The sequence below is a fragment of the Aristolochia californica genome, unplaced genomic scaffold, assembly GCF_029961685.1.
Source record: "Aristolochia californica isolate CCGP_79_NKW_82.1479 unplaced genomic scaffold, dmAriCali1.0.hap1 SCAF_16, whole genome shotgun sequence".
Taxonomy (NCBI): Eukaryota; Viridiplantae; Streptophyta; class Magnoliopsida; order Piperales; family Aristolochiaceae; genus Aristolochia; species Aristolochia californica.
In genome coordinates, this window is record NW_027181837.1 from 17,667,280 (window position 1) to 17,680,843 (window position 13,564).

A 13,564-nucleotide genomic window follows, 5' to 3' on the forward strand; every position below is an offset into this window, starting at 1 on the left:
ACTCGTGAGCCTCACCGAGATGATGCTCGCCGCTGTCCGGTTTTTTCAGTTCTTCTTCTTTTCGTTTTTTTTTTTCAGTTTGTGTGGTAATGAGATTGATTTGCTGCAGCGTGCTGGGTTTAGCGATATCGGATTCTTTGTCTAATTCTTTGAATTCCTTTTTTTTTGCAAGTATCCATGGCTTGACGCTTAGTTCGATCTGTTTTACAGAAAAGGCATTTAATTTTTTGTACCATTTTCCTCGCAGATGATGCCTTCTTGCTTGCGGAATGCCTGTTTTGTATTTTATGGTACCTATTCAGAGTGTATAGAGAAAGAAAACGGCGTTTTTATTTTCTTTGTTTGCATGTTTGCATCAGTTACCCTCTTCTCATGCTCTAATATAATTTTCTGAGGAGATATAACGGATGCAGAAAGCTATTGGTTGGCTTACCAGCCCGTTGCATACTCGTTTTTGCAAGGGGTCAAATTGACCTACCGAAACCTTTTGGGTACTACAGTCTGATTCAATTTTATTATGCGTCGTGTGGGTGTTATAGGATACTTGATCAGAGTAATAAATGGAATTTTCTAAATGAAATTCAATGTTTTTCTGGTAAATCCCTTTAATTTACGTGGTATTATACTCTCTCTGTTTTTTTTTTCATTTTCTGAAATGGTTTATCGATTCTATCCTGTTACTAGGGGGGGGAAAGCTTATTTGAGAAGGCAAATGATGAAGACAATCTTATGCTTTACACTGAATTATTTTGTGGACTATAACTCCGCTTATTATCTGATGCCTTCTCTTTGTACAGATTTAATTGTTTCGATTTGGTCCTCTTGTTTTACTGCACAAAACTCTATGATGACAATTAAGCAGACGGGCCGTCTGAATCTGATGCTGTGTTGAATGTCTGCTATCTTTTAATATCTGAGAGGCTTTTAATGGCTGTCCGTGGTTTGATTTATATCTTATTCTCTTTTTCTCTGAATAGTCTGTATTGCTTTTCAGTAATGTATAGCAATGATGAAGGGCTAAAAATTTATGTCTGGACTACTGAGACGTGTCTATGATTGGAAAAAGCTTCTTCTGAGCAGTTAATTTGGTATAGTTTTTATTACAATTAAGTTATTTTCTACGTTGATGTTTGTCTGCTTGGATTCCATCAGAGATTTGTTGAGATTTAAAAGCCTCCTTGTAAAAATGGTTTAAAGCTGTTGAGAGTTTGATTTATCTTCATTTTTGTTTTGGGTAAAGGTTGTTATTGGCTTGATTTATATAACTTGGATTAACTTTTTGTTCTAGTGAGGGAAATACAAAAGAACTGAATCATATTTTGAGCACAAAAACTCCTTCAACATGGATGCTTTTGTTAGAAAAATGTTGAGAGCAGCAGAGACATCTCTTTGAAACATTGTCATTTGTCTTCATGAAATGCAGAGCTTGCATTAATGGAAGAAGGGAACAAGAAGGGGAGATTTGCATGAAAAAGGATTAAAGTTTGACTGGCCATTCTGTACAAAAATTAAAAAGAAAACGCAGGCTGTAGAGAGTAATTTCTGCCAATCTGAACAAATGAAAAGTAGGAGGTGACATAGAACAAATGAATATTTTGAAGAAAAGAACATTATATCTCTCCATTACTGTAAAGAAGGTATTAAAATCAGTTTAAAAGCCTAAACAAACACTTGATAATCTCCTAGGGGACGTTGAAGTGACTTCTGTATGCCATTTTTATCGATGGCAATGTAGGGATATGAATGGTTGGTGGGTAAAAGGGTAGGAAGCATGCAAGGTAATTAGTATAGCATGATCCATCACTCAGAATATTGTTAGATATGTTTATAAAACATGATTGATCATATATTATTACATGATCAATCGAAATAAGTTATTAAAAACTTATTGATTAATACTTGATCGATTAGCAAATTTGGAGAACCTAAAAAAATATACTCAAAATATTTTGCAGCCCCCGAATTTGTTGGGGAGTATCAAGTGAACATTTATAGTTAATTCAAAGAATTCAAAAACCTTATTCACTTGAAATCTTCATAAAAACTCATGTTGAGAAAAAAAGAGTTATACACTTGGCAAAACTTGCATACCACTTTCAAATTACTAAGTATTCCTAGCATTCAAACTCCTCTAACTCCTATGTTCAAAAGAATTGGAGACTTAAAAACTCCGAGTTGTCCCTTCATTCAAAAGGGTGTAAAATTTTCTTTTGTTTGTGTATTTTTTATTATTCTTTGAAATGTATTCTAGAACCTGGAATCTAAAAGGGAAAACTTACTAGAGCTATAATCTAGTTGTAAAATCTTTGGCAGAGATTGACTCTTGTTAGTGCTCTCTGTAAGTGAAATGTATTTCACTTTCACTAGGGGGGATAAGTCAACGTGAATCAAGAGATGAAGTCTTCTCCCCTCTCGGCTTCTTCATCTCCTTCTCCCTCTCGCTGCTCTCTCTCTTTCTCTCTCTCTCTCTCTCTCTCTCTCTCCCTCTCGACCTCTCTCTCGTTTCTCCCTCTTCTTCTCCCTCTCCGCCTCCCCCTTCTCTCCCTCTCTTCTCCCTCTCAACCTATGACGAACAATGTCATCCCTTTGTCCGTCAAGCGATGAGGGATGAGAGATAGAGGCCGACAACTAGCGATCGGGCCTCTGCGGTGAAAGTTTAGTGTTGGGAGTTGAAGACGACCTCTAGTGTGCAGAAAATAAATTATATTTATTGAATAAAATTCTATTTTTTGAATATATTGATAAAATAATATATTTATTTATTTATTATATACATTTTTTATTACTATAGTAAATTAGCGATTTAAGAGTGGTCAATTATTTTTGTTTAATTATTCCTTTTTATGTTAAAATATATCTTAAGTTATTAATAATTTAATTAATTTATTTATTATATTCACTTATGTTATTTTTAAAATTTTATTTATTTGTTTTTTTATAATTAATCATGTGCACAATTAATTGGCTCACGAATTACTGTATTAATGTACAATAAACTGCAATCAATAAATAATACAATATATAATTTAATTAATTAATATATTAATATATTTTAATTATACATTAAATTACTTATTAGTGTAGTAATCATGTTAGTTTTACCTAATTTGGTGTTTAGGTATTATAATTTATTTAAGTATATTATTACAAGTTACTCATTCTCTTGTTTTTTATATTTTTCTCATTTGGGACACTAACACTGGAAACTGTTTTCTAGCGCACATGAACTCGTCCACACTAACACCAAATTTGAAGCTAAAGTTCATGTAGATGATTCAAATGAATTTGAAGTTGAAGTCCTTGTGCCAAGTTTGTTGACTAACCCCCCTAAGGGAACATTAAAAACAAAAAATATTTTCCTTTGTGGTGTGTGGTTCTAGTACTTACCTTGATTTAATTTTTACATTTATGCACCGAATATTTAGCTTAAATTCCCAACCTACTTCCCTCTTGAAAAGCCACCTGGGCCAACAACAACTATGAAAAACACTCTCGAGGTTCAAATATTACTAGTGTTGCTCACCTCATCCCTTTCCTAATTGTCTCATACAACGTGTCGGAATAGTGGCATGGCAGTCGATGTGTTCATCTACCACAATGTACTGATGACGTAGTGACACATAATCAGTCAAAGCTTACGTGTCACCTTTGATAATAGTGTTGTTGTTTCTCAAAATATGTTTTGAAATTGGTTATTTTGGTAAAAAAACCTTTGCTCTTTGCCAACTTCTTTCTTTATACCAATGGTAATGCTCTTGTGATTCTTAGGCAAAAGAGGAAGCGAGAAGCAGAGTGGATAGTAGAGTTGACGAGATCAAGAAGGCATATGTACTGTTCATGGCAGCAGTTGAGGAGTTCATGGAAGTCAAGGAGCTATCGAGGGGAGGGAACACAGCAGCTACTGCTGCGGCTGTTAACAATCTGAAGCATCGACGGGAGTATTTCATTTATGCTTGTGATCAAGCACAAGATGCAGTGGAGCATGCTAAGCAAAGGTTGAAGTCTGATCGCGTTGTGGACGTGGGAACCGGGTCTGCTTCCACTAGTCTTGGAGACTTCATTAAAGAGCTTGAGATGGTTAACGTAGTTGGAATAGAAATACAATTGTTTGCAAGCAGCATCCTAGTTCATCTCGCGGCCGTAATGCTGAAGCCTGGGAAGATGAGGAGTCCCCTGTTGATGCAGCTGTCTTTGAAGACATGGACGTTGAGGTTGATGCGGGTTTAACAGTCTTTGAAGATGTAGAGATGGAGAATCTTGGTTTTGAAAATGTTTCAGAAGATGCGTTTTGTTCAACAGCGTTTGTTGATATGGAGAATCCTGATGAGGAGGTTGATACTGGCAAGGCAGATGTGTTCAAAGAAGGAGAAAAAGCTGGAGATGAGGTTGACACTGGCAAGGCAGAAATGTTCAAAGAAGGAGAAAATGCTGGAGATGAGGTTCATAATGGCAAAACAGAAGTATTCAAAGAAGAAGGAAATGCAGGAAATGAGGTTGATACTGGAAAGCTAAAAGTGTTCAAAGAAGGAGAAAACGCTGGAGATGAGGATGGCACAGGTAAGGCAGACGTTCTCGAAGGAAGAAATGCTGGTGATGCGAGAGTCTCCGGAGACGAGGTTGACACTGGTAACGCACGTGTTGAAAGGAGGAAATGCTGGTGATGAGCGAGTCTCTGGAGAAGAGGTTGATTCTGGTAATGCACAAGTGTTGAAAGGAGGAAATGCTGGTGATGAGCGACTCTCTGGAGAAGAGGTTGATTCTGGACCTCTGGTAATGCACAAGTGTTGAAAGGAAGAAATGCTGGTGATGAGCGAGTCTCTGGAGAAGAGGTTGATTCTTGTAAGGCAGAACTTTTCCAAGGAGGAAATACTGCCGATGAGAGAGTGTCTGGAGAAGGGGTTCATACAAAGGGGAAAATGCTGATGATGAGAGAGTCTCTAGAGATGGGGTAGATACTGTTCTCCAAGCCGAAAATGATGGCGACGAGAGAATATCTGAAGATGGGGTTAATACTGTTATGACAGAAGTTTTCAGAGAAGAAAAAGCTGGTGATGAGAGAGTCTCCGAAGATGAGGTTGATACTGGTAAGACAGAAATTCTCATAGGAGAAAATGCAGGTGATGAGAAAGTCTGTCGAGATGAGTTGATAGTGGTAAGGCATAAGTGTTCAAAGGAGGAGAACATACTGGTGATGTGAAGAGATAAGACTCTGAAGATGGGGTTGATACTGGCAAGAACAAAGTTCTTAATAGGAAGAAATTATGGTGCTGATGAGAAAGTCTCTGGAGAAGAGATTGAAACTGTTAAAGTAGAACTGTTCAAAGAAGGAAAAAATACCGGTGATGAGGTTGATACTGATAAGGCAGAAATGTTCAAAGAAGGAGAAAATGCTGATGATGAAAGAGTCTCTGGGGATAAGGTTGAGACTGGTAAGGCAGAAATTCCTAAAGGAGGACATGCTGGTGATGAGAAAGTCTCTGGAGGTGAGATTGATACTGTTAAGGCAGAAGTGTTCAAAGAAGGGGAAAATGTTGGTGATGAGATCGATACTGAAAAGGCAGAAGTGTTCAAAAAGGAGCAAAATGCTGGTGACGAGCTGGTTGATTCTGGGAAGGGGGCCTCGTCTGAAGATGCAGAGAATCCTGGTGATGTGAAAGTCTCAGAAGAAGAGGTTGATGATGGGAAGGATGGAAAATTTTCCGGGGATCATCAGAGTGTTTCTTCAGATGTGAAAGAAGCTGAAAATCCAAGTGATGAACGATGACAGAGTTTTTTAGATGAATTAGAAACTTATAATAATCATCTCACAGTGATGGGATGAATTTTGCTTCTTCTCCTTAGGAACACTTCCTGCAATGAATTTATGGACATGGATTTTTTTTAGCCCATGGGTCTCTTTGTTTACTCATGGGCTTTTATCCTGCTGCCTTCAGAAATAACGTATAAAACCACAGGCGGTTACTACACAGATTTTCATCGAGCTTTCCTCCTGTCAGTCCCAGGACAGACCTCCTGCATGGCGTTGCCTTGGTCATAGACTGCGGTGTTCGTCTGCTTTCCTTCCTTTTTGGGTCTCTATCGCCGACATACAGGTTTCTCTCGCCCCCTCTCCCTCTCTCCCTTAAATGCAAATGGCTGGGATACATGATCTTCAACCCTCTTTTCTTCGTTTGAACGCCGGATTCCTTTTTTCAATAAATTTGATTTTTGAACGAAAGAAATTGCATTTCCAATCCATTCCAACAACTCTGTCTCCGTTAGTTATCTCTCCAGGGATTATATTGTATGTATGCAATCCTTGTCGTTCTCTGTCTTTAGAAACCTCGCCTTTGGCAGGGATGTTGTCGATGGTGAAAGTTGAGTCATAGTTATGTATAATAGTTAATATTACTCTTTTCCTTTTCACTAGTCTATATTAATGGTCAGTTAACAGAAGAATTAAAAATGCTACATTGTTTTGATCTTTTGTTTCGTTTGTGTTCATATGTGTTTATTATTGGGATATTTGATCAATCTTTTAGTTGGCTCTGCGAATTGTTGATGGGTTCTGCTTTCGGATTTTGGAACGACTTAACTATATTTAATTGCCGATCGCGATGATTGGTTTCATGGGTAATGGATTATCCATAGATGATATATGAATGGTGAAGAGTGTTTGCTTTTGCCATCCAAATGGTTCAATACGCATCAGATTACCTGTGACGAGGTTTTTTTCATGCCATTTCTCATTTCTGACTGTTAATTGAAATTTTATCGGGAAAACACCGAGCAGATCTATCTGATATGCTTGGAGCTAAGTTAAACTCTAACTTTTCTAAGGGTTAGGATTTTTAGCCTGCTCGGTCCAGTGTCCGCAGCAAAGTTATTTATAATGATTCAGGTTCTGTTATAATCCTTTGAAAACTTCCCATCCCACACATTTTTGCCATTATTGATCTTTTTCTGTGGACGGTCTATCTCGTTTACTTGAGAAAATTAGTCCAGTGAAAGCGCTGAAGGAAAACTACTAGCTGCTTGTTTTTTTCTAATCACTTATCATTTTTTTCTCAAATGTTGTAATTATTTGGTTTGGTTCTCTATTTAATGTCAGACATTTAGCTGCTGTCTGGGCACTGTTCAATTGCTTGCTTCATGTCATTCGATGAACTTTACAGTCATCATTCAGTAATCACAGTTTTTTAGAAGTGCAGGCAAACTGCATTGGTTTTGAATAAAAAAGCAAAATACTTTCTTCTTGAGAGGTCTTCCTTTAAAGTTCTGGTAGTGAATGTAACTATCTCATTTCATAGGGGTATGATAAAATTTTACATTGCTATAAGAGAAACCTTCACTTGTGAAAATTTATCGTTATTATCTGCTCAACATTAGCAATTCTTTTGGAATTGTTTACATAACGACAAACTATCGTATTTATTGTACATTGCTGTAAGAGGAACCTTCCCTTTTCAAAATTCTAAGAAAACCTTTTTCTAGTTGGGCGCATCAAATGCATTTATATTTATAGTCTCTGTTGTTTCAGATGCTGATGCCAGTTGGAATCTTCTGGATTGTGGCATTCAATGAGCGTATTTATCGTGGTTCTTTCACTTATTATGTTAGTCAATGAAAACAGGATCCAAGAGTATCAATGTGGATTAATCCTTTCATTTTATGGCCACCTTTGGGAGTTTCTGTGGGAGCTGGGGTTAAGTCTAATTAGTCTGTTTAATCAAATTTCTAAATATAATTAAACTAATTAAGTCTTACAGATATCTTATGCATTGAGGGTGTGCATCTTTCAGTTTAATCAATATTAAACAAATTAGGTACATTAATATTCTACCCTCAGGAGCTTTTGATACTGTTGCCATTTGGACTCCTTTAGAAAGTAGCCCTAGTCAACTTCCTTTTACCTTATAAACAGACTTCATGGTTATAAATATCATCTGTGATGCCACCAGGAAGACAGATGTGCAGAGCTCATGGATTTGGTTTTGGCCAGAAAACCTCATTTGAAACATCAAAGTCTTCTATAATTTGCTTATGACTCATGCTTCAGGTGGTCTATTCAAAAGACCTGGTTAACCACAATCGTTTTAGTGAAAGGCTAGCTGGAGGTTTATTTAACCATCAGCTTCCCGCAATATGCACTTGGGGTGGTGTTTGAGGCTAAGGTATCCAAACTGACTGGCATAATTTTGTGAACTAACAATAGCTTTTCTTACATTGAATTTGATTGGTACTGGAGATGTTCTCTTTAGTAGTGTGAGTCGGTACATCGAAGGGGTTAAAATAAAGGCTAGTTCTATCATCATCTTAGAGGCAAAATATCTGTAGGATTGAAAATACTTGTTATGATGATGTTATTGGTTTCTGGGGCGCATTCAGGAATGCTAGAGTTTTTTTCTGGCCAGATATTGCGGAAATTATGTAGCTCTAAAGGAGGTGAACAAGACTTAGAGCTGATGAAGTTGTCATTTCCTAATTGAATAAAGGTAGAAGGTGCAGATTCTGCATGCTCCAAATGAGTTTCATGCAGATGACTGGAGATATGAATGTATTAAGGATAGCAAAAAAAAAAAAAAAAAATTACTCTTAGAGCTCTTTCATTTTAGCGTGAGAGAGAATAAGAAATTATTAGGCTAAGATGAATGTTATATTAACTGCATCTTGCATGCACTGGGATGCATATACTTGTGATTGTTATGTTTGTAAGAGGGATAACCGATATTGATCTTACAAGTAGTTGTGATATATATATATATATATATATATATATAATTATCTGTTCTTATGTTCATGATACCAATAAAATGCATGACAATGGCTCCACTCAAGAGCCTCTTTAGTATGGGTCTGCGCTGAATACGTGGCCTGTGCAACCATGAATTGCTTACAAATGATCTTCACTTCCTAATTTGGATGTGTTTACTCAGTAATCTCTCAAAACCTTAACTATTTGGGCAATTGCCATCTGTTTCTTCGATTTGATTGTGAAAATGCCTAAGAACTATCTTGAAGACATGAAACTGATGTCTGGAACCCTACCTTTTTGTTTTTGTTTCTTTTCTTTTCTGCAATTCTTTTTCCTTTTGTATGCATGTGTATGTGTGTGTCCGTCTGAAATGGTGAAGCTTTATTTAAAGTTGAAAGAATACAACAGGATAGCCTCCCCTAATCAATGGGGATGGAATTCCCAATTACAGTAGAAGTATTTTTTTCTTTTTCTGCAGTAATTACTAACCATTTTATTTGACAATGAGCCAACAGCAAAAATAAAGTTCATATTTGCAACCAGAGGTAGCGAGTAGCAAATCTTCCAATGGATAGCACAGTGGACGCATTGAGCAACGCATATCAAGAGTTTGTTAAGGCAGCAACAGGTGTACTTGAAGCCAAAGAGCAGTCTGGGGGGCAGAAGACAGCAGCCACAGATGCAGCTCTTGAGAACTTCAAACAACGCTGGGAGTTGTTTAGAGTTGCTTGTGACCAAGCGGAAGAGCTATTGGAATCTGCAAAGCAGCGAATAGGATCAGAATGCCTGGTGGACGAGGCAACTGGGACTGCTACTGCAAAACCGGGACAGTCCAATTCCGTGCTGCCGCCTATCAGTGCAGTCAGACTGGAGCAGATGAGCAAAGCAGTCCGCTGGCTTGTCATAGAACTTCAACAGGGGAGTGGAACATCCAATGCAACTGCAAATGCAAATGCAAATGCCCAATCTTCTGCTCCTTTTGATGCCAGATTCTCTGACGATGGAGCACAGTAGCTATTTGATGTCTACCTCCCACCATTTCTTGTGAATAGTGTGTTGTTGTCTGAAGCTGGTTCTCATCCTTCGTTAGGAAAACAGCCTGGAATCAATCAATGCTGATCTCTGAAAAACTCAAGCCTGACTATGAGTTTTTGTTTTTCAAATTTTCCATGACCAGTGATGCAGGTAACATCAAATCATCCTGAACAGTATGTAACTGATCTCTGAAAAAACCAAATCTGAATATGTTTCTTTCATGATCACTCCTCAGTGACTCGACTGCAACCGATACTTGTTGTTGGGGATGCAGGCTCCTCCTTAACAGTTAACAGGGGGAGCTGGGTGTGTTTTGATATTGTTCACTTTTACATTTGTGGACCCATGAGTGTGATACTTTAGAATCATTTTAGACATTATGTTGGAGGTAGAGAATGTAATTGGTCAAGTGATTAAGATTTTTTAATTATATCTAGCATGCCTCATAATCTGGTACAAAATGGAGTTACTTGAGAGGAGAAATAATCTACTAGAAATGGTTAGGTCAATGATGTCACTTGCAACTTTACCAACTTCATTCTTGGGGGAAGCACTTTTGCATGCCTTCTATATTTTTGAATAAGGTGCCTTCTAAAATAGTTGAAAAGACTCGTTATGCACATCGGTTAGGAAAAAAAACCAAGTTTAAACCATTTAAAGATTGGGGGATGTGAGGCTCATATGATAATACTTGAGCCAAAGATAAATCGAAACCCAAAACAAAAAGATATTTGTTAGTTGGTTATCCTCAATTTTCCAAGGGTATAAATTGTATGACCCAATCGATAAAGTGATTATTAAAAGTAGACATGTCAAATTTATCGAAGATAGATTTTGTTACGATAAGTATTTGGGTGAGAAGTCAAATTTGGAAGAAGTTAAAGTCATCTTCTTGAAAATGAAAGGACTATCCTGAGGCACAGAAGAGAGGTACAAGAGAAAGAAAACCTAATAATATTTTCACTTCCTCAAAATTCTATGCATATGCTGGTGAAGTCTATGAGAGGATAAAATTAAATAAGTATTTGTTTGATCTTCGTACATATGAGGAAGCGATAAATTATGTGAATGCAGATAAGTGGCAAAAGGCAATGAATGATGAATGCGTAGCAATGCATAAGAATCAGGTTTGGAAACTTGTTGATGCACCTGAATTAGTTAAGCACATAAAATGTAAATGGATATTCATAAAGAAAAGGAATTTAGATGGTAAAATTGAAAGTTTTAAAGCCCGAATGGTGGTAAAAGGGTTCACTCAATAGTATAAGATTGAGTATGATGACATTGTTTCTCATATTACTAAAATTAAGTAAATAAGGGCAATCTTGACACTGGTTTGCATATAATAATGATGAGTTGTTTCAAATGGATGTCAAAACGACTTTTTTGAATGGAAAGTTAGCTGAAGAAATATATATATATAGATAGAGAGAGATAGAGAGAGAGAGAGAGAGAACTAACCTAAAAGTTTTGTATCAAAAGGGGTTAAAAACAAGGTTTGTAAATTGGTGAAGCCAATTTATTGATTGAAGCAAGCATGTCAATGGTGGAACATTAAATCTCATCAAGAGCATATGATTTTACACAGAATCCAAAAGAGCATTGTATCTATACTAAAATAGTGGGAGATCATATTGGATTTTTTACCTTATATGTAGAGACATTCTATTAGATGCTAATGATATGAACTTCTCATTGGAGATCAAGAAGTGGTTATTTTGCACTTTTGAAATGAAAGATCTTGGAGAAGCTCGTATATCCTTAAAATTAAAAATTTTATGGGATATGAATTTGAGGAAACTAATTTTATTTCAAGAAAGGTAGATTGATAAACTTTTGGATCATTTTTGTAGAATTAAGGATCCCATGATAAGAATTTCAACTAAACTAAAAAGAAGGAGAAGAGAGAGAGTTTGGACGGAGGAGGAGAGGGAGAGCACCTACCAAGGGAGAGAGCTTGGACGAACTTTGGGGAAAAGGAGGAGAGAACTTGAATGCTCTACCTCTTAGCCAAGGCCTTTATTTATAGCTTTTACAATGCCCTTTAAGGCTACAACATTATAAAAGAAGAGACATAAAAAAGACAAGTATTTACAACTTTATGCCATATTTATGAAAAGTCTTCTTATTTACCCATATGCCACACCTTAGATGTGTGGGCTTTCTTTTGTTGGACATATGGACTTAAGCTCATTAAGCCCACTTTCTTTCCTAGGACATGTGGGTTTGAACCCATCTTCTAACACTCCCCCTCAAGCTGGAGGAGGAGAAAAAACATCATAGATGCCCAGCTTGCCACATATAAAGGATAGGATCTTAGATGTAACTAGTTTAGTAAGAATATCCATTACTTGCTCTTGTGATGAAACATGTTTGAGGGAGATTATACCAGTTTAAAATTTCTCCTGTATAAAGTGGCAGTCCACCTCAATGTGTTTGGTCCATTCATGGAAGACTGGATTCGAAGTAATATGAATGGTTGTTTGGTTATCACAATATAGACCCATAGAACCTCATTTATAAAATCCTAATTTGGTAAGAAGGGATCTGATCCATAGGAGTTCACTGACTATGTGAGCCATAGTCCTATTTTCTGCTTTTGCACTAGATCTTGTAACCACATTTTGGTTCTTACTTCTCCATGTAACCATGATTCCTTCCAGTAAGAGTGCAATATCTAGAAGTGGACTTCCTATCATCAGGTGATCTAGCCCAATTTGCGTCTGAGAAACCTTCTATGTTGAAGTGGTCATTTTTCTTATAAAGCAATCCTCTTCCTGGGGCTCCTTTTTAAGTATCGTAATATCCTCTCCAAGGCCTTCGAATGGGTAAGTTATGGTTTATGCATGTATTGACTCACCACACTTACAACATATGATATGTCTGGTCTAGTTACCGTGAGGTAGATAAGTTTGCCCACAAGTTTTTGATATTTGCCAATATCAATGTCTTCTCTAGAACTTGTACATAATTTTACATTCGCATCCATAGGTGTGTCAACTAGGCGACACCCCATCATTCCCGTTTCTTCGAGGAGGTCCAAAACATACTTCCTCAGAAATAATTTTATCCTATACTTGGACTGAAGAACTTTTATGCCCAGAAAATAATTTAGAAGTCCAAGATCTTTAGTTTTAAATTCATGACATATCATATTTTTTACTCTTTGTATGCTATGTGCATCATTGCCGATTAAGATAATGTCATCAACATACATACCCAATAGTACCTTTTCTTTTGAGGTATATTTAAAAAATACCAAATGATCTACTAAGCACCGAAGAAATCCAAATTGTAGTAGTGTTTGGCTAAATTTATCCAACTAGGCCTGAGGGAACTGTTTAAGCCCATATAAAGACTTCTTTAAGCGGCAAATGGACTCCCCCTCAACCACATAATCAGGTAGTTAAATCATATAAATTTTCTCGTGTATATCATCATTTAAGAAAATATTTTTTACATCGAGTTGATAGATGGGCCATGAAGAGTTAGCGGCAAGAAATAATAGGATACGTACCGAATTTAACTTGGCAACAAGAAAGGTTTCCTCATAATCCACTTCATAACATTGAGTGTACCCTTTAGCGACGAGGCGGGCCTTAAGGCGAGCAATGGACCCATCAGGATTATGTTTGATGAAAAACACCCATTTACAACCCACTGGTTTCTTACTTATTGGAAGCAGTGCTAAGTGTCATGTCTGATTTTCATATAAGGTTTGCATTTCCTCATTCATAGCCGCCTTCCATCCTGGATGTTGCAGGGCCTCCTGATAGGATTGCGGAATAGAGGTGG

At 37.0% G+C, this 13,564-nt stretch overlaps 2 protein-coding genes and 1 non-coding gene across 4 annotated transcripts; all 3 read left to right on the plus strand.

Moving 5' to 3' along the window:
* Positions 1–704: 704 nt before the first annotated feature.
* LOC137954061 (small nucleolar RNA R16) lies at positions 705–786 on the plus strand. The gene has a single exon (XR_011112493.1). It is a non-coding gene; the product is annotated as a small nucleolar RNA R16 (small nucleolar RNA).
* Positions 787–5,215: 4,429 nt separating this feature from the next.
* On the plus strand, positions 5,216–5,764 carry LOC137952677 (methyl-CpG-binding domain-containing protein 10-like). Its single transcript, XM_068799742.1, has one exon. The coding sequence runs from the start codon at positions 5,216–5,218 to the stop codon at positions 5,762–5,764; it is 549 nt and encodes a 182-aa protein (XP_068655843.1).
* A 233-nt stretch (positions 5,765–5,997) lies between these two features.
* On the plus strand, positions 5,998–10,173 carry LOC137953958 (mediator of RNA polymerase II transcription subunit 32-like). 2 transcript variants are annotated; one of them, XM_068801534.1, is made up of 2 exons: positions 5,998–6,092; positions 9,250–10,173. In XM_068801534.1, the coding sequence occupies exon 2, from the start codon at positions 9,302–9,304 to the stop codon at positions 9,746–9,748; it is 447 nt and encodes a 148-aa protein (XP_068657635.1). In that variant the 5' UTR covers positions 5,998–6,092; positions 9,250–9,301; the 3' UTR covers positions 9,749–10,173. The 2 variants fall into 2 exon arrangements, with proteins under 2 accessions (XP_068657635.1, XP_068657636.1); XM_068801535.1 differs by lacking the exon at positions 5,998–6,092 and adding an exon at positions 8,142–8,153.
* The last annotated feature ends 3,391 nt before the right edge of the window (positions 10,174–13,564 follow it).